Source organism: Erithacus rubecula, assembly GCF_903797595.1.
Source record: "Erithacus rubecula genome assembly, chromosome: 6".
In the NCBI taxonomy this organism is placed as follows: Eukaryota; Metazoa; Chordata; class Aves; order Passeriformes; family Muscicapidae; genus Erithacus; species Erithacus rubecula.
Genome location: NC_136688.1, coordinates 12,771,737 through 12,791,543, shown reverse-complemented (window position 1 = coordinate 12,791,543; position 19,807 = coordinate 12,771,737). Strand labels below are relative to the sequence as shown.

The window sequence follows — 19,807 nt, the reverse complement described above, 5'->3', positions numbered from 1 at the left end:
TGATGTAAATCCTCTGAAACCAGTCATTTTGCAGCAGAGGAAAATGTCTTGATGTGAATGCAACATTATTCCAACTCAATGAGTTACAGCAAACAATTCAACATAAGAATATTGAAAATCTATTCAGTTGAACCAAAGGAATGAAGTATGTCTCTGCAATGTCAGTATAGTCTGTTTTGTTAATCCCACAATACAAAGTATTCTACTATTGACATACCATTGAAAATTACATGTGTCATTTCTCAGCTAAAGAACAGAGAGCATAAGGAATTAGTATAAGAATCTGCATTTTAAATGAACATTAACTTTTGTATGTCTCTGTAGGAATCCTTAATATAAGAACTTAGATGCTGCTTGTTAACAAGAACAAATTGAGATCAGGTATTAAGAAAAATGCTTTGTACGCTGCTTTAGGAGTCCATGCTGGATTCCACCAGAAATACATGACAGAACAAATACAAAATGAATGAAGCATTTTCAGTAGCACATCAGTTAGGGAAAGAATATCTTTCAAAGGTTCCCACAAAAACCAATATATTAGCAATCTTTTTTTTTCCACATAAAAAATTTGGATATAAAAATAATTTTTAAAATTTGATCTTTTACTTCAAGAACATAAAGGAAACAGACCTTTGCTCCTGTGAAAGGCTTGTCTGTATATTTCCCTTCAGTAAGCAGAATTCCTCAATTTCTCGAAAATATTGACTCATTTAAATGGCTGTGAGTCTCAACTCCTAGTAGAGATAACTTACCTCTGAAATGTTGAAACAACAAAATCTAAAGTACACTAAAATAATTTAGATGGTATTACCTGTGAAATGTTTGACTACAAAAAGCAGAATGCATTTGAAGTACAAACATGTTCTTTACTGACTACTCTAAACTCTTAGCTCTAGATGTTCCAGATCTTAAATAAACACACATTTCTGAGCTGTTATCTTCTTTTCCTAATAATTCATTTTAGCAGGAAAAATATAATAAGTGAAACACTGAAGCATTGTATCTCCATTTTTCTTCCTGTCATGCTATTAATATTCTTGCAGTGTAGTTTCTGGTGCATGCATTAAGTTTTAATTAGCATTCCCTTAAATTAGAGTGCCTAAAAAAGGCATTTGTTTGTTTAGGAATCCAGGTTTTCATAATGTTTTGGGTTTGTTTCCTTTCCAGCCTTTACCTCAGAGCTTGACCAGCTGATTTAATTTGCCTAATTTTAAAAGCTAATGTAACAACTGAAAGCAAATAAACTCCAGTTAAATTGAATCAGCTTGTTCAATAATAAGCCTTAATGTGATTTAATTTTATGCAGACTAATGAATACAGAACTAGGTAGGGCTGGAGTAGAGCACTCCATATGGCCCTGTGGAGCAGGCATTGCCACCTCCTGACCCAGCACTGTGCCCTTCCCTGAGCACTGCTCTCACACTCAGATTTGGGGCTGCCAATTATTCTTCCCCCATCACTTTTCCCTACCACCACACCAGTGCCCAGGCAGCAGTGATTCCTTTGGGCGCCTGCATGCAGCTACGGCTGTATCTGTCTTCTGGAGTTGATCTTACTGTTTGCCTAGGATATACAGTTGCCCAGAGAAGCTGTGGATGCCCCACCCATGGAATTTCGTCAGGCCAAGTTGGATGGGGAATTGAGCAATCTGGAAAGTGTCCTTGTCCATGGCAGGAGGGTGATACTGGATAAGCTTTAAGATCCCTTGCAAACCAAACAATTTTAGGATTCTCCTAGCTGTTGCCTGTGGAGATATTGTCTGACAAAAATCCATGAGATCACTTTTAGACATTGTATTTTCAGTCTGTCACATGTAATTTATTTGCCATCATATCCCTGTTTAATCTGTAAAAGGTTTGGAGCTTTTTTGTTTTATTTTGTAATATTTTTTTGGTAAATTATTTAAAAGCCCCTTAGTGCTGCTGTACCCTGTACAGAATTACAGATGTCATTTTGCTGGGTAAATAACATGACGGGAGCACAGCCTGCCAGCACATTTCTGGGGCAGCAGTCTGTCTTGCAGACAGGGAGGAGTAAAAGAAGTGTGACCTCTAGTGAATCCAAGTGCTTATACCACTCCTGCAAGAGGCACAGCCTGAAGTTATCTGTACACTCTTGAAAACTTTTTTCATAGCTCAGAAATGAAGATACATTTTTGTTACATCACAGCCCAGAATGAAGACAAGGACAAGAAAAGGATAAATATTATAATCCAGATTTCATCACAATTTTGAAGTGACTGGAGAGATTAACATTACACCAGCATGTGAATAAGAAAACACTGGTTTCTGACTACTACCTTGTACTCCTTAAACTACCCTGCCTTCTTTTAATTTTTATTGGAGGCAATAATTTCATTATTTATACTTTAAAATATCAAATATTTAATCCAATCTACTGAACGATTTCTGAGGTATTTGGGGGTCTGCTTATACCATGAACTTGCCTAGAAGTACATATCTGCAGAAGGCTACAGTTTCTCCTTGAAACTCATCAAAATTAAGGTATAATAAATGAAAAGTATCAATTGCCTTCTAAAAATAACTTGAATAAAAGAAACATTACCAGAAAACATGGCACTTGAAAGAGACACATGCAATAAACAGCATCACTTGCCAGGATTCCCACAAGCACTGTTTCAACAGTGGAATTGGATGTGGCACTCGAGGCACTTTCCTGCAAATCTCTCACTGGCAGCTACAACATTCAAATTCACAATTCTAGCCCTAGAAATGGAAATAACAAAATAGTTCCTTGAGGAAAGCAGCCTAAAATTGTCTGAGCACTCCAACAGCAGGGCACAAAGCTACAGAAAGTAGCATTCTGCATGTTGTAGAGATCACAAAATCTTTTCCATTCACATACTATACTGTCAATAATTTTTAATTGTTTTTTCCTTGGAACTTTACAACAGAGCATTCCAAGAAATGTAATCACTAATGCTCCTTGCTCAGGACCACATCCAGAGAGTTTTTGAGTAACCCTAAGTATGAAGAATTCCATCCAGGCATTTTGTTAGTGGTCTTATATATGGAATTTCCTAATAAGAACGTCTCCAGTAAAATTCAGTGTGTGTTTTCTCTTTATGTGAGCCATTAATTACAATTCCTCTTGGCGGAATTCTGTGTAGCACCACATCTAGGAAGCACACCAGCACAAGATGCTGAACTTTTCTGCCTTGTAATCACACTGAAACAAATCCATTATTGGCAGCATGTGTTCATACAAGAAATATAACTCGAGCAGTGCATGCTGAGCAAACCAGATTAGTTCTTTTTTATCACAATGAATTCCTAAAGCTGTTTCTGGAAGAGGAAGATTTCTATAGGCAGATGAGGAGGGATGCTTAACTAGAATAGAGGCACTGGAGGCACTTAATTTCACAAATTCTTTGCTTATTTACTGCTCTATCAGTGATTTGGTTTGACCAAACCACTAGGATATATCACACATTCTTTTTAATCCATATGACGATGCTACAAATAACTCTTTACCTGAACCAGCATAGATAAAATCACCTATCACTCTCCAGCTCTGATTTCAGGCATCAGGTGTTGTCTTGATTCAGCATAATACTTGAAAATAGCAAACATCCCCCACAAGGATCATCACATGAAAAGCTTTTAGGTTATACATTAAAGAACCCTTTATTGACTTGCTACTGGTGCCTTCGGTTGCTATGCCAGGGACATTAAAATTTTAAATCTTTGTTCTTTTTCCTTTAGGAAGTACCAGGCAAAGAACGTAATTGCAGTTTCTTACACAAGTCAAGCAAGAGCAGAGAGAAATATGAACAGTTTAAATTGATGGCTGCAAGTGAGAATGACCTTTACTACTCCACATAATTCCACAACCTCAGAAATGCAAAATCACTAGCATGGTAAGGAGTGTGGCAAAAGAGGCACTCAAGTTATTAACAGAATAATTATATTAGTAGATGTAATAACCTTGGAAATTCTTAGAAACTTTACTCTAAAATGTCTGATACTGTTGTAATGGGCAGCTTGTAAGGCTAACTTGGAGACCAGGAAAGGAGTTCCCTGAACAAAGGTCACAAAAGTGTGCTGTTTGAATAGAGATAATGACTTCTTGATTAGGTGATAACGGTAATTTTCAAAGTTCAACATAAATTGAATAAATATTCAAATGGCACTTTAAATGTAAAAGCCTGACTTTTTTTCTTGGTCTGATTTTTGAAAAATGTGAGTGCTTGACATCTAAGTAACTCAAATTCCATGTGCATTCCATGTGGTCATACCTGGTGCTGTGGGGGTAAAGAAAAAACACTTTTTTTTTTTAATTATTATTTTTTAGTACTTATATTTGTACTTCTTGTGAGTCACACATCAGCTCTGCGTTACAACAATCACACCTTCTTGCGCACATTTTATAGAAAGAAACAAATACACAGTAATTGTATCAAGGCTCCACCGTGGAAAAGAGCAAATGACCACCCAAATCCCAGTTTTTAAGGTGTGGCCCATAGATACTGCAAGAAAATAACCCTTGGCTGCTACATGTCTAGTGACACCTAGGAGTGGGCGTCACTTTGGGGTCAATTTTTTCATTTGAGTTTACAAGCTTTCGGACTTCTCTTTCAGAAGAAATTACAGTCACATTAAAAGGTTTGGAAATCCCGGGTCTAGTAGAAAAACCAGGTGAGGCGGGGTCAAATCGCAGACTCCTGCCTGCAGAACAAAAGTATTGTAACCTTTGCGATAAGGTCAGGGACAACCTCATCGCTCACTACAACTCCCTGACAGGAGGGTGCAACCTGGTGAGAGTCGGGTTCTGCTCCTAGGGAGCAAGGCACACGACAAGATGTCTTAAGTTGCGGCAGGTTTTTTTGGTTGGACATTAGAAGGAATACCTTCACAGGAAGGGTGATAAGACATGGGAATGGGTTGCCCATGGAAGCACTGGAGTCACTCACTGTCCCTGAGGGTGTTAAAGGAAAGACTGCACGTAGCTCTCAGTACCATAGTCCATAAATTTGACTCGCTGATCTCAGAGGCCTTTTCCAACCCAGATGGTTCTGTGACTTGGCGATAAGTAGCACCAGACGGCTGGGATCCTTATCTGCGAGACACTAACACCCCCTTGGCCAGGGACCATCGAAGCGCTCTCACCCAACTACGAACACCTCGCCCGTTCAGCCATCCGCCATTCATCCCCTGTTTTTGCTGCGCGGGGAGCGGGGAAGCCACTCCAGTCGGTGTCCAGCTCCGGCCCCGGAGCTCAACCTGGAGCTCCCGGCTCGGGGTACGGACACAAAGTGCGGTGTGTTTTAAATCAAAGCGCGATGTGTTTTAAACACGATGTGCGCGGTGCGTTCCGAGGAGCGCAGCGGCTGCGGGGACCCCGCGAACGGGCTCCGGAGCGGCGGACAGCACCCCGTGAGGGGCGCGCGGGGCTCGCGCGGAGGGCGCGGCCGGCGGGGGAAGACGCGAGGGGCGCTCGGAGCCCGCGCGGCCCCTGACGGACGGCACGGGGCGAGGCGGCGGCGGGTAAATGGGCTCCGCTAAACCGCCGGTGTCCCCCCGCCTGCTTCGCCCCGCGACCCCGTGGCCGTTGGAGCGGGATGGAGGCAGGGAGGGAGCGAGGGAGGGAACCCGCCAAAGCCCCGGCCCGAGCCCCGCCGGCGCTCGCCCGGCAGTGGGAGGCGGGAGGAGGAGGGAGAGGCCGCGCAGCGCCGCGCTCTCATTGGCCACGCGGCGAGCTGCGCCGGGAGCTGATTGGCTGCCGCGGCCGCCCCACCCGCCCGCGGCGGCTCCGCGCGTTGAATTCAAATCGCCACCGGGAGCGGCCCCGCGCTTCGTCTGGGCCCGGGAGGGTGGCGGTAGTGGCACCGCTGCTCCTTGGGGCCGCCCGCGCTCCCGAACCGTGGGGTGCGCGGCGGGAGCGCCGAGGAGCGGGAGGGCTCCAGGGTAGCGTTTCCCCTGTGCTTGAAGGCGCAGACGGCAGAGCCGATGGGCGGTGCTGGGCCGCGGCGGGCGGGGCGGGGTGGGGCGGAGCCAGGGCCGTTGGGCGGTGGGCGCGCGCGGGCTGGGCCTGGAGGCGGGAGGCAGCGGGACGAACCCTGCGGCCGCGGAGGGCAGTGGGAACCGGCCCGTCACAGGCCCCCGCAACCAGTGCTTCTCTCCCTCCTCCCGCCCTGCAGAGCCGGCGGGACCTGCGATGCGGAGTGGCGCGGCGGGATCAGCGGGTGTCGCCTCTTGAGGAGGCGGGAGAATGCGGCCGGCGGGCGGGGAGATGGGGGCCGGCGACAAGGTAATTCCTCCGGTGGAGACAGCCGAGCCTCGGTGCTGCCCCGTCCCGCGGGGCGGTGACAGCTCCGCTGGCCGCGCTCAGCCCCGTTGGGGGTGAAACCGCTTTGATCGGAACGATCGCGCGTAGAAACCGCGGGATGGCAGAATTCGAGCGTGTTTTACCTTTGCTTTAATTTCTGTCTTGAACAAAAGTTCCTGGAACTTCATCTCTCACGATCTTTATCCACGGAGCGTAAAGAACACTTCTTCGTGGCTCTCCTTTCCTCTCTGTTTTTTCCTGAACAGACGGTTTGTGGAGGAACAGATATAATGATGTGTAAAGCGTGTTTGGCTCGGACGTTTTGTGGTACTGTGACAGGGAAGTTGCGATTGGAAGAGGGTCCCCCGGAGGTGGGGCGGCGCTGGGCCGAGCCCGCTTCCCTCGCAATTTCAGGTTTGCCAGCCTGCCCGGAGCCCTGGGCGCCTCACCGGAATGGGTTCCGGGACACCACAGACCCTAGCCCCATTTCTTGGAGGGCTCTGCGGGGCTGATCGCGCATGCGCGGAGACCAGGCGCGAAAAGTAAAGGGGGAATACGGGGGAAGCTACAAGGAAGTGGATCGGCCCCGATCCAGCCTGCCCGGCATCCCTTTCCTTTACTTCCCCGTCTTTATCCTCTCGCAAGCCCCGCGATTACATTCCACCCCTCACTTCGCTCTGAAGTGTGTTGAGAGAGTTGGGAGCTGGTTAAAGTTCACTGTAAAAGTTGAGATTGTTAGCCAACACTTCTATGTCTACTAAACAGTGGGCTGGTCGCCCGAGTTCAGGCGGTTATGTGATAAAGGGTAAGAGCTCCCTGACATGTAGGCTAGTGTCTATTTTTCCCGACAAGAATTTATAAGCAACGTCACATCTACTCCTGGGTAATGACATGTTTCAGCCATTATTTATTTAAGCTCTCTGCTTTGCATTAACACACGTTTTTATTGTATTTGCCTCAGATGAAGGAAAAGGAAAATTACTCGAGAAATTAATTCTACGGGACCCGAGCCTTAAGCTACAGGCACAGAAAGGGTTTCAGGGAAGGGACAAATTGGTTCAGAGTACGACTGGACCCCTTGACTCAGAGCTACCCAAAAAATGCAATGGATCTCTGCCCCCCTTTGACTGATATTGATAAATGGATTATGATGCACCTGGGTTTTAATATCACCATTGTTCTTTTTCTTGGTGTGTAGGAAAATGAGCATTCTGAACCATGCAAAAATGTACTGAAAACCCCTTTGAAACAAGTGGCTACCTCACAGTTGGTACTGACAGAGAGACAGCCTGAGTGTCAGCCTCTAACCACACCCCCAAAACCGAAGGAAACCCCTCCAGCAGATCCATGGACACCTACTTCCAACCTGAAAATGCTGATTAGTGCAGCCAGTCCTGAGATTAGGAGCAGAGAACAGAGAAGGCAACTGTCAGACAGTTCAAGTGAGGTCCTACAGACAAAACACTGTTTGCAGGTATGTTGTAAAGTTGTCTTTATTTATTTATTTATTTATTTTTTAAGTTAGATGACGGTTGTTTATTTAGTATAAAAATTATACATTGACATAGCACATAATTGTTTTTACTTTTGATTTTGGAGGACTTACCAAATGTAAGTAAGAATATTACCTAGCGACATGCAACAGGTAATGTTCTGGTTTTATTTCACAGCTGCTGAGGACAAAGGAAGAACACTGGCCCTTTGACAGTGCTTACTGCACAGCTGTTAAATATCTGTGCTTACATATTGTCAAAAACCTCAAAATCCCTTTTCCTTATTCCCATTTAGGAGCACTTGTTGGGGGATGAATATGAAAAATCCCAGCCGAGTCGCAAAGAGAAAAGTCTCGGATTACTGTGTCATAAATTCTTAGCTCGATATCCTGATTACCCTAGCCCTTCACAGAAAAGTTACATTTGCCTTGATGAAGTCACTGAAGAGCTACGTAAGTTGGTGTTCAATCTATTAAATATTTCTTCATGCAAATTCACCAATAACCTTCCAATTTTGTTACTTCATTTTTGCTCTATACAATTTTGGATGCTTATTCTGTTCTCAAATTTATTTAAACCTAGTCTTAAACTCCTCATTTCTAGAGCAATTATTTTGAAATGCTGATGTTTCCTCAGAGAACTGAACTGGGAAACTCTGAATTCTGTTTCATATTGAACATCTAAATTATTGCTGATACCACAAATATCCAATTGCAGGGTTTTTTATTCAGAGAGATACCTAAGATTAGTGGTTAGATTTTTGCAGCAGAAACTAGCAGTTCTCAAACTGAGCCCACTGATCATGACACCAAAGCAAGAAGGTGCTTTCTATTCATGATGATGACTTAACTTTTTTATTTTATATCACTATTTTTTATGTTGCACCAATGATTTCTGTGGAGTCTGTGTTTCTAACATCAAGCTGAAGCTTTTTTAAATGAAAAGCTTTATATTAGCAGTATTCTACAGCTTATATATGGATAATAGTTATAAAAATTTTAAAGCCATGTGATTTACATTTTTTTACATTTTGTACAAAAGTACATATCTTTTGGGAAATGTCTAGTCAAAATCACGAGCTTACCAGACAAATGAGTAAAGAATAGTGTTTTAATAAAACAGAATGTAAAATGAAGCTATAAAACAGTTTCCTACTATGAGTTTCCAAGGCTATTTAAGAACACAATCTAAAATCAATGCAGTGAGTGATTAAAAATGGGTTTTTTGAAACCATATAATGGCTCTTCTGGCAAAAGTAAATTTTGTTTCTTAAGGAATTCTGAAAGCCAATTATAACTCTGGAATAGCATGTCCTTCCATATATGAAGCAAGATTTGTTTTACTTGCTGGCAAGACCTGTGAGGGCTATTTTTGGTTTGTGATATGGAATTGGCAAAAATTATTTAGAAGTATATCAAGAGGAAGGGCAAGAATCTGTGCTGCAGGTAATGCATGAGTGTACATATTTTACTTGGTGGAGATGTCAGGTTTGCCTTTTCTCCTGCAGACGTGGAGCGCAGGCGCATCTATGACATTGTGAATGTACTGGAGAGCCTGCACATGGTGAGCCGCCTGGCCAGGAACAGATATGTCTGGCATGGGCGCCACAACCTCCCCCAGACCCTGCAGGCCCTGAAAAAGGTGGGAGAAGAGAACAAATACATACAGCAAATCCAGATGATCAAGAAGAGAGAGTATGAGCATGAATTCGATCCTGACAGTGAAAGAAATGAAGAAATGGCAAGTTCTTTTGGCTCAAGTGAGCAGTCAGAAATGTCTTTTGTCGAGCTCCCAGGAGTGGAATTTCGTGCTGGTAATAATTCTCTATAATGCCAAGAGTAATATGTATTTAAAATGATACATGTCTATGAACTTGGAAAAAAACATTTATTAGCCTTCCTTTTTTTTTTTTTTTTTTTTTCTGAGGTGGTGCTGCCCTAAAGGCATCACAATTGCTTGTGGTGAGAAAAAGTGCTCTGCACTCTCTCACTTGCTTGAATATCATTCAGTTCTTGTAATTTGTTTCTACATCAGGTGAAACTATCAAACATATAATACAATCACCATTACCACTGAATTGTTATAGAAACCAGAAATTACTACTGAATGTTAATAGAAACTTGAAATATAAATTACTCAATTTGTTTTATTAATTTAGCTTTGATTCATGGAAGAAATTTAAATTAAGTGTTAAGCATCTTTAAAGAGTATAAGTCAGAAAATGGGAAATGTGTATGTGAGATACATCACCCTCTCTTCTTTGTAGTTAGACTTAGTATCCATCCAATCATCTGTTTCTTGTTGTCCTGGTTTGAAGGACAGGTGTCTGCCAATAAAGCCAGAAGCTTCTCTTTGAAATGGAGAGTGTAAACCCCCTTCCTCCAAATTATTATTATAATTTTGAAATTAAGGGGCTGTCAGGTAAAGATATGGGAATTAGGATTAACAGTTCTTTACTAGGAAAATTGAAATAGAAATGCAGTATAACGAAGAACAATCCCAACCCTGACAGAGTCAGAATATAACCTGACACCCCATCAGTCAGAGTGTTGGTAGCAGTCCAATTAAATGGTGGCTACAGTCCTCCTGCAGTGGCAGATGTGGTTCAGCTGAAGCAGTGCTCCTGTAGAAGGTGCAGTTTTCCTCTGAAGGTCCAGGGATGATGTGGAAAAAATATTTCGGTTTTCTTCTGGAATCCAGTGTAAAGACGGTAACTTTTAGTCCAGTTTATCTCATTTTCTATTTGGGTAGGAAAGGCTTGTCTCCTCCCCCTGACTGGAGCATCTCTTAGTGGGATGATGTAATTTTATCAGTCATACAGTGGGACTTAATGGCCCAGCAGCAGAGGATATCTTCCTGGCGAGAGCATGGGTTGTGGAAAAGATAAAATGATTGCCCACTTAGTCTTAAAGATGGTCCATTAGCAGATAATATGTGCCACGGAGATAAGGAATCACTGTCCCATCCAGCTTCAACAGATGGTGATAGAATACACATTTCTGGCCACATCCTGTATTGCAACCAAGACACTTGTCATGTAGAAACATGATTCTGGAGTCAGCATTGGCCCTGCCTAGTCCCTGTGTTATTCTTACAATTATTATCACTGACAAATTTTTTCGACGTTTTATGTTTGTAGCTGATGTGTCACTGAATACTTTAATCCTTTCTCCTGTCTGCTGCAGCATCAGTGAATGGCAGGAAATACAAGTCCTTACGAGTGATGAGTCAGAAATTTGTGATGCTGTTTCTTGTATCAACACCTCAAATAGTGAGCCTTGAAGTTGCTGCAAAAATCCTTATTGGAGAAGATCAGTTAGAAGACTTAGATAAAAGCAAGTTTAAAAGTAAGTCCAACAGCAAGTGTAAGCTGAATGAATTATCTCACTACTACTTCATATAATGAGAAATATTGTCTTATTTTTCCAGCCACAAATATTTATTTGAGCCTCCAAAAACTCATTAAACACCTTCTGCAGTCTGTAATTTTTGTATGGTCATTGATACATAATGCCTGAGAGGAAAAGCCCATTAAATCCTCTCTCCTGAAGTAATGTCATAAGGCTCCATATTGGTAACAATTTCTCTTTCCTCAGACTGTCAAAGTTTTCAGAATCATTTCACCAAACATAAATCATGCAAAATTTATGTTCTGGCCACACAACTAACTTGGTAGAAATCTAGAAAAATTCTATAAATGTCCTGTGACCAACTTGCATGAGAAAGTGAAACCCTGTGCTCTAACTGCTAATAATTTTTTCATTCTTTTACTCTTCTCTCAGTTCCCTGCACACTTTCTCCCCTTCCTCTCCATTCAAATTAAATGGTATTTCTAGGTCTAGGTCCGTAAATATATAATAATTAAAAATGTGCTGCTTTTGAGGGATAGTCATGAGTTTCCTTGAAAATTAGACTCTTCCATGATTCACAGATTTCTTTGCTTGTTTAGGTTAATTTTTGTTTTGGTTTGGGTTTTTTTTGTGGAAATGTGTCTATGCAGATACTGATCCTTGTTGTTTTCAGTTCATGATTTCATTTCCATTGCCTCACAGCAGCATAGAGAGGGTGAGTAGCTATTTAGTAAGGGTTTTTGCTTGTTTTTATTCTTCTATAAGAAAAGCCTGTTTCACAATAAAAGCATTTTCAGGGCATTCCATCTGTCTACCTGTATTTCAAGTACCGGTCTCATGTTTTACCACATTCTTGCTTATGAAGCCAAAAAATTCTGTGACCTAAGCATGTTCACTTTACTCTAGAACTCACTTGGAATTTGACTTCTACCTGAAACTTTTTCTAGAGACAGGGAAGACATGCAGGATGATTATCCTGTTGGATTTTAGTGTCTCTCTTTCCTCCAGTTCCCACATTTGCCATTGCAAATGTGTACATACCTTTTAATCTTCTTATATTTACTAAGAGATTTGTGTAGGTTTGACCATTGCACAGAAATTAACTTGTTTTGAAAATGTTCTTTTTTCCATATTTAGCATAATAAACTTCACAGTGTCTTCTAGGTCAGTATCTATGTCATTCTATTTTATATGTAAACTTTGTATCACAATGTTATTTCATTGTATTCATTCACCTGTTCCACAAAATTGTTCTTTTAATTTTTTAAAAGCTTTTTACTTTTATCTGTTTAAAGGGTTACAATGTTTCTTTTCTGATACATGCTAACTTGTTAATTGCATTGCTATACTTCACATTTATTTATTTTATTTCAGCCAAAATTAGAAGACTTTATGACATAGCAAATGTTCTTAGCAGCCTTAAGCTTATCAAAAAAGTTCACGTTACAGAGGAGAGAGGTAGAAAACCAGCATTCAAGTGGACAGGACCTGAGGTCTTGCCAAATACTCATGGTAGGTGTGTGTGTCATTTCCTTTAATTCTGCTGATGATATTCATTGGGGTTTTTTTTTCTCTATTAGAATTTTTTGACCAAAAGACAGACTAAGCAGAAAATCTTTTACTAGTCACATCACTGTCCTTAACAGCACAGCAACCAGTATCTATTTGCACACAGTGGAGGTTCACCTGTTTAGATTCTTGAGTTTCCATGTTTGCTGCTGTATGGTACTTCAAGAATTATAAGCCAGGCTCAAATAATTACTTTTAATTACTGAATCTGAATATGACATGTATTTTTTTATTTTTTGCTGTTTTTCAGTTACAAAACTTGAAGCAACTTCTACAGCCTGTTCCCCACCTATTTCAGAATCAATCCCTTCCAAAGAGCAGTGCTCAAAAGCCCTTTTTCCTTCAAGAGGAAAGCAAAGCTTCACTCGGCATTCATCTCTAATAAAATTGGTTAAGAGTATAGAGAATGACAGAAGAAAGATCCAGTCTGCTCCAACCAGCCCAGTTAAAATAAATGCCAGTATGTATATTTTCCTAACTTTTCTTTCAGAAAATTATTTTTCTTTGTTTTTAAGTCAGATGTAGTCTTGCATTAAATATTTGGCTTTGCCCTCTTCTCAGAGTCAGTATTACCTGTCATTATTCATGTTTTTGCTAGGGATCCTCTCTGGGGCCTTTAAAATTTCATGTAAACTGATGTCCAGTTGATCAAATCAAATCTGGGCTGAGTTTGAGAATAAATTGTCTCATTAAATGTGTATGTTAGATTACATGGTGCAGTCTTCTCAAGTTAAAGTTAAAATTTATCTTCTGAATTTGATGTACTCTCAGTTTTGATTTGTTCTTCTCCTCCAACCAGGTACTTATCAAAGTTTACCAGTTTTTCCAAATACAATAGCTCAGTTTCCAGCAATCGCTAAACATCAGCTGGAAGGACAATCCAAGTAAGTTTGCATAAGCTTAAAGGTGAGAACAAGTTGAAGTTATGCTCAGTTTGAGTTGTGCAATTGCCTGCAAAAACCAGTAACCCTGAGTACTGCAGGCTAGTTTTTCATTTATTTTCTCTTAAGTAGATTGAGAAGTACACATTTATATTAAGCCTTTATATTACAGAGGATAATTTGTCATTTCTGCACAAAGGAAATAAACACATTTGGAATTTTTTTGCTCGTTTTTTTACTGAAGGACAGCAGAAGAGATGCAAGTGAAATGTGCCCTGTCCTCGCCCGAGGCTGTCCCCAAGCCTGAAACCTCTCATCAGCCAGCTCTGAGCCAGCCCCTCGGGGGGTGCCCTGCAAGCCACAGCTCTGTGTCACCAGTCATCCTACCTCATCCTCAGTCTGGGGTTTCATATGCAATCTATCTGCACCCTTCCCAAGCCCACACGGTGACAACCTACAGCCCAGGCTTCATGTTGCAGCCTCTGCCATGTGCTAATGTAACTGGAATTAAGAGTAATAATTCAAAAGTGTTAAATAAAATAACCACCGAGGAAGGGGACACTCAGAGATTTTCAGATGAGCCTATAAAATCCTTGGTAACTGAAGAAAAACCTGAAACAAAATCAGAAACTTTATCTCAGCGGTGCCTTAAAAGATCACAAGCATTTCCAGAGAATAATTTAATTAAAAGGCATAAAATTGATGAGGAAAGTCTTGATACTTCTTTGGTAAGTTAAATTAGTTTTAAAATGCCATTTGATGGTCTAGTGATGTTTCCACCTACTCATTTTCCAAGTGATGTAGGAGCCTGCCAGTGAGTGTAGGCGTTTTAAATAACATCAGGCTTGAATAAATGGTGTTCATTTGCTGTGCCTACTGATGTTTGAGGGGCTGGGGTTTGTATCTAAGAAGACAAAATATAGAGGTGTAGTGAAAATCAAACAACTCACAAAACACTATGCCAAAACTTACCTACAATTCTGAAGTAGGTCAGGTTGAGAGTGAGGTTGGAAGCAGGTGATCTTCAGAATCCTAGAATTCTAGGATTCTCTAAACTCGCTGGCATCCATTCTTGGCTTTAGTGGTATTAGGAGGGAAAGTAGATGTATAAAAGTCACTGGACAGGGAATGTCCCAAAATCCTGGCCTTCTGAAGTTTTGGGTTGTTTTAGTCGTAATAGAACAGCACATGGAGACAATAAGAGGTTCAGATAAACACAATGTATATGGAGAGATTGGGGCTGGATTCCTTTCTACTCCTCATTTACTGATTGTTTTAGCATCTCTGTAAATTATAAATCTGCTGTAAATTTGGCTTTCCGAAACAGTCATCGTATGTTATGGGTGTGTTATGACAGCACATGTTATCAAACATCCACTAGCTGGGAAGAAATAAGAGGTGATAACATGGATCTGGCTATATTAGTGACCAGAAATTTTTATAGCATGAACTTAGGAAAGAGGAGGAAGTAAAATATTGCTTTCCACTTTTTAAGAATGTATAAATATCATTGTAGGGCTCTAATTGAGATCATTAAGCCTTACAACACCTGCCTTTCTTTTTGTATGTACTTTTTTCAAAGGGAGAATCCACTAAGAATGAAAAAACACCTTTCAATAGCTCACAAATGAATCATGAAATGGACAGTGTCCAGGAAGAGAGACAGAATGAAACCAAAACAGTAGATCAAAACATGGCAAGTTGCTGTGACCAATGTACAAAAGAAAACATTCCAGAAGATGAAGATAAAATCAAAACAAAAGAAGATGTACCTGTGGCATTTGCCATTCCTGCTCCTGAGGTAAGATTTTTGTTGACATTCCCCGGGAAAATACTGCTTGGAGTCTTGGCAAAAGAAACAAAATTGTAAGGAACTACACCTGCATAGGTTGTCTTTGGTTGAACTAATTTTAGTGTGCTTTTAAAGCCTAATTTTGTAGGAATGTAGGATTTCTGTTTCTGCTTTGAGTACACAAATAAGAGAACAAAAAGAGGCTTTCAGGCTTTCATAATGTCACATTAAGGACCTGAGGGCAGTGTTGAGAACCCTCACCTCTCCAGTCCTGCGTTTGCATATACTTATTGTGAAATACTTTTAAACAATCACATTAAACTCTCTTCATTAGTAAAATTCAGTACTCTGAATCAGTTAAGACTGCTCTGGAAAACCTAAACAAAACAGAATGTGTAAATGCAAAAGTTTTTTCTTTCAATATTTACTTCATGAAAAACACAATCCAAGAGTGAGGTGATGTGATGATTTACTGGGTCCAGGATGTTTCTTCTGGAAAAATAGTATTCAGTATCAGAGTTTCTTTTCCATCTGGTCAAATTGTACTGTGTTAATCCCAGGTGGATTTCCAGTTCCCCACCAAGAGTATCAGCTGGAAATGGAGCCAGCTGACTTCTGTGGTTTTAATTGAAAGAGCATGTCCTTGAGTCTTGTGTCTCATTTCAGACAGAAAGTAGCATAGGCATGGGATATGGCATCCTGGATACATGCAGGATAAAGAATAAGAACAAGGCAAGGGAAAATTGCAGTTTTGGAGAATACATTCGGTGTTTGTTTATTACATGTTTGGGCTAAAAGTGTGCTCTCTTTCTGTATCAGACTTTTTTTTCGTCTGGTTATCTTATTCCTCTGACTCACTGCACCCATGGCAACAAGGCAGAGTGCTCCAATAAAGAGAAGGCTGGGGTGTGTTCTGTGCAGCACACAGCCTACAGCTCTCCCATCACTGGTGAGTGTCCAGGGAAACAGGCCTGGCGGGGCTGGCTCAAGGGGCTAGGGCCAGTTTGTCCTAATTCCTTTCAATACTTGATATTTCTGTTCCAGGTGTCATTCCAATGCCAGCCTCAGAACTGAAAACAGTCAATATACCTGCTTTTCACATAACACCCTTGAACATAATGCTGTCACCAAATTCCATAGCTGCTGCACCTGTACTAAGCAACTCCTGCCTCAATTCGAGCAGTACCAGTTCTGCCCCAAATCCAAGCTCTTCAGCTCTGAACTTTATGCTACAACACATAGGACTGATACCTGCTGGTGTGCAAGTTCCTGTAAATCCTGTTCAGCACATGCCAGTCTCTTCCCAATCAGAAAATATCAGCCATAGCTCAGGGAGCACAAGCATGCAAGAAGGGAAGGTGAGTTAAAATATATTGCAACTTCACCATGGTGGGTTGAGTGGGAAGTACAGTGCAGTAACTCCGTTACATCAGGTAAAATTTATAAATAAACATTTCTTTTCGATCTTTAGAAATCAGCACTGCCCAAAAAGAGCTAACAGTGAAGGCCAGCCTAAGTACAGTAGAAATGAGAGGTTAGCAAGGAAGATAAGTGACTTATTTGTGGTGGAAGTGGAGCCAGCTGGAAGATGACAAGATGTGAAGAGACAACTGTTTTAGAGGGAGGATTTTACATAGATCTGAGATTGTGCTTATTAACAAATTGTCCCCTTGTTACTTTATCTTTCCTTCTTGTTACTTCCCTAATCTACCCTCGACTTCTTGTGTTTAATGATAGCTTTTCTTTTAGTAGGATAGGACTGTACAGGATTTTAAATGCTTTTTTCCCCACAGGAAGTTTCTTGTATATTTTATGTAATTATGTATATTTAACACAAATATTTATTTGTGTTAAAAAAGAAGGAGATTAGAGAAACCAGATTTTGATGTTTTATATATATATATAAAAATAAAGGAATGTAGGCATATCCTTCTCAGTAAAAAGTTAAGTTTTTATATTTCAGGGAAAAAAAAAAGTTTGCTAACATCCTGCAGAAACTTAGAAGTAGAATTTACTTTTTATTCCTCCATAAATGAAAGTAACTTTCTCTTTTCAGCCTTCTGCTCCAAAGGAGCCTCAGGAGCCTCAGGCAGTTACAGAAAACTTTTTCCGCACACCAGGAGGGCCAAACACAGAACTTTCACTATCTGCAAACTCAGATGGTACCCAGAGAACCTCTCAAGGAACTCTATATACTCCTCAACGAAAACTTGAAGTTTCAGAAGACTAATTTTGGGATAGCGAATTCCTGACTGTGTTAGCAGGCAAAGTTACTGGTAACACACTGCACATATCTGGCATTGTATGATGGACAATGGTTTGGACATGTATTTCCAAGACCTCAATGCTGGAATAACCTTAATTGATGCTTTAGAAAATAAAACTGACTCTTAAGGAGAAAGTTAATGCCTAATGAATTTTTCCAAAAGGCTTACCTGAAGTATTTTAACAACAAAGTTATGTATCTAATGGGGTTTTTTGTGAGTGCGTATTGATTTCTTCCATGCAAAGTAAACTGAAATTGTCTTTGTACAAAAAGGTACAGTCTATCAGTACATATTTTGCACCAAAAAAAAGTACTGTGAGTGTGTAAATATTCTATGTCTTAGCAAAAAGGCTATAGTTAAAATGTTTTGCTTCTGTGTTTAATAATGCTCTTTTGCATTGTAAGAAGCACAAAAAAACCCCAAATTTTCTTAATCAATTTTTATATAAGTTAAGAATTATTTATACTGTATTTTTAAATCAATTTGTTCAGATTAAACTTACATAAAACTCTAGACTGACTGTTTCTGTTTGATCAGATTAGATTACTTAAGTTATACATTGCATATTCATTGGCATCTCTTCATTCTTTTTTTGTCAGGCAAGGGTTGTTATGTTATGAAGGAAGTGAGGAAAAATGATATTGTGTGAAAAAGTGTATTAAGTAACTCAGTGTAACTTCTGGACTCTTTATCAGTTGATATTACAACTCCTAAAAACAAGTTAGAACAAAACAGTTAGGAAATAAGATGTCACTCAGGAGCATTCAGGAACATGTGTCTAATCAAATCACTTGAACTTAAATATGAGTAGCAGTGTCTCATAGACACTGAATTAAGAAAGATGAAGAGTCGTCATACAGTTCACACTCAGATAACAAGTAATAGCTAACAAATTCAATAACAATACAGTGTATCTGCCTTCCCAGACCAACCTGGGATAGAAATGCCCAAGACTACATTAAAAAAAAATCATTAAAACAGCTACCACAATAAAACTCATCTGCTCTTTAGTAGTGCGAAGTTCTAATACAAAATACACCTGATAGAATACCTGCCAAAACCAAAGGGAAAAAACTTAAACTTTTTGGAGCAAAAATTTTCTACGCAGACTTCCTTGCAGTTGTTTATGGTGTAAATCCATGTAAGTACGTGATCTACAAAATATGAGTGAATATTAGAGAATATTATTCATCTCTCTCAAATGTCAGGGGTCCTAATATAAGTCACCAAGGGTGCAAATACAAAGATTTTGGAAGCTTCTCAGTGCTTTCCATGTATTCCAAGAGGGAGCTCAGGCTTGCCCGAACTCCTCCTTGCTGGCCTCTTAAAATGAATCCTCACACCACACACTGCACTGTCCCCTCTGCATTTGACTTTTTCTGATATAGAATAGTTTCACTATCTGGGGAGAATGACCAAGAAGAGATGGAGTCCAGCTCTTCTGCTCAGAAAAGAAACAGTCCTTCAATTTTACACCAAGGACCTGTCTCTGCATTATAAAGTACCTGTCAGGCTCAACAGCAAACAGATTTATAGGTTTCTAAGAGTTTTCTTAGCATCTTCAGCTAACAGACCCCTAAATCCTAAAGTCTGACATGGATTTGACATCTAATTTTCTTATGCTTCCATGCAAGTCCCCAGGTTGAGACTTTCACCTTGAGAGTTCTGGTGTTTAACCCCTGGGATGGGCCCTTTCATACACAGCAAAGTCCATGATACTAAACAAAGTTGCTAAATTCAGGCATCTGTTCAGAAAATGAGTTTCTAACTAAGAAACTAATTAGAATTAGTTTCTAAATCTTTAAAGCCCTTAAAATAAAGCCCTGTAAAAATACTTTACTGCCCATGTCTCTAACACATCTGCAACCACATTCATTTCCAAGGGGCTCTATCAGGCATGGCAAATATAATTGCAATAATTAGACAGGCTAAATATACATATTAGCTACACACCTTAACGTCTAAAAACAGTAAAAAATGAAAGATTTGAGTTAAAAGCATAATCCTCTGTATCCTAGAAGACAAACCAGTTATCTCAAACCATGAACTGCAGAATGAAATGCTATTTAGTTTAAAACTATGGTTTTCCTAGGGGTGCTACAAACAAATTTTATTATTTTTAACAATTATTTTGGTATATTATTTGGCAATGTGACCATTAATAACT

At 40.3% G+C, this 19,807-nt stretch overlaps 1 protein-coding gene across 1 annotated transcript; it reads left to right on the top strand.

Moving 5' to 3' along the window:
* Window positions 1-5,667: 5,667 nt before the first annotated feature.
* Window positions 5,668-18,153, top strand: E2F8 (E2F transcription factor 8). The gene is made up of 14 exons (XM_079308480.1): window positions 5,668-5,888; window positions 6,161-6,270; window positions 7,487-7,762; window positions 8,077-8,233; window positions 9,289-9,594; window positions 10,967-11,128; window positions 12,506-12,643; window positions 12,951-13,160; window positions 13,500-13,584; window positions 13,826-14,309; window positions 15,164-15,382; window positions 16,193-16,322; window positions 16,418-16,731; window positions 17,430-18,153. The coding sequence occupies exons 2-14, from the start codon at window positions 6,232-6,234 to the stop codon at window positions 17,601-17,603; spliced, it is 2,694 nt and encodes an 897-aa protein (XP_079164606.1). The 5' UTR covers window positions 5,668-5,888; window positions 6,161-6,231; the 3' UTR covers window positions 17,604-18,153.
* The last annotated feature ends 1,654 nt before the right edge of the window (window positions 18,154-19,807 follow it).

What these genes read in the sequence shown, in the direction of transcription:
- E2F8 (XM_079308480.1), top strand. Translation starts at nt 6,232, where the DNA reads ATGCGGCCGGCGGGCGGGGAGATGGGGGCCGGCGACAAG. An exon ending in TGAAGTCACTGAAGAGCTAC is followed by an intron (nt 8,234 to 9,288) that starts GTAAGTTGGTGT and finishes TTTCTCCTGCAG; the next exon opens with ACGTGGAGCGCAGGCGCATC. An exon ending in AAAGTCTTGATACTTCTTTG is followed by an intron (nt 14,310 to 15,163) that starts GTAAGTTAAATT and finishes CTTTTTTCAAAG; the next exon opens with GGAGAATCCACTAAGAATGA.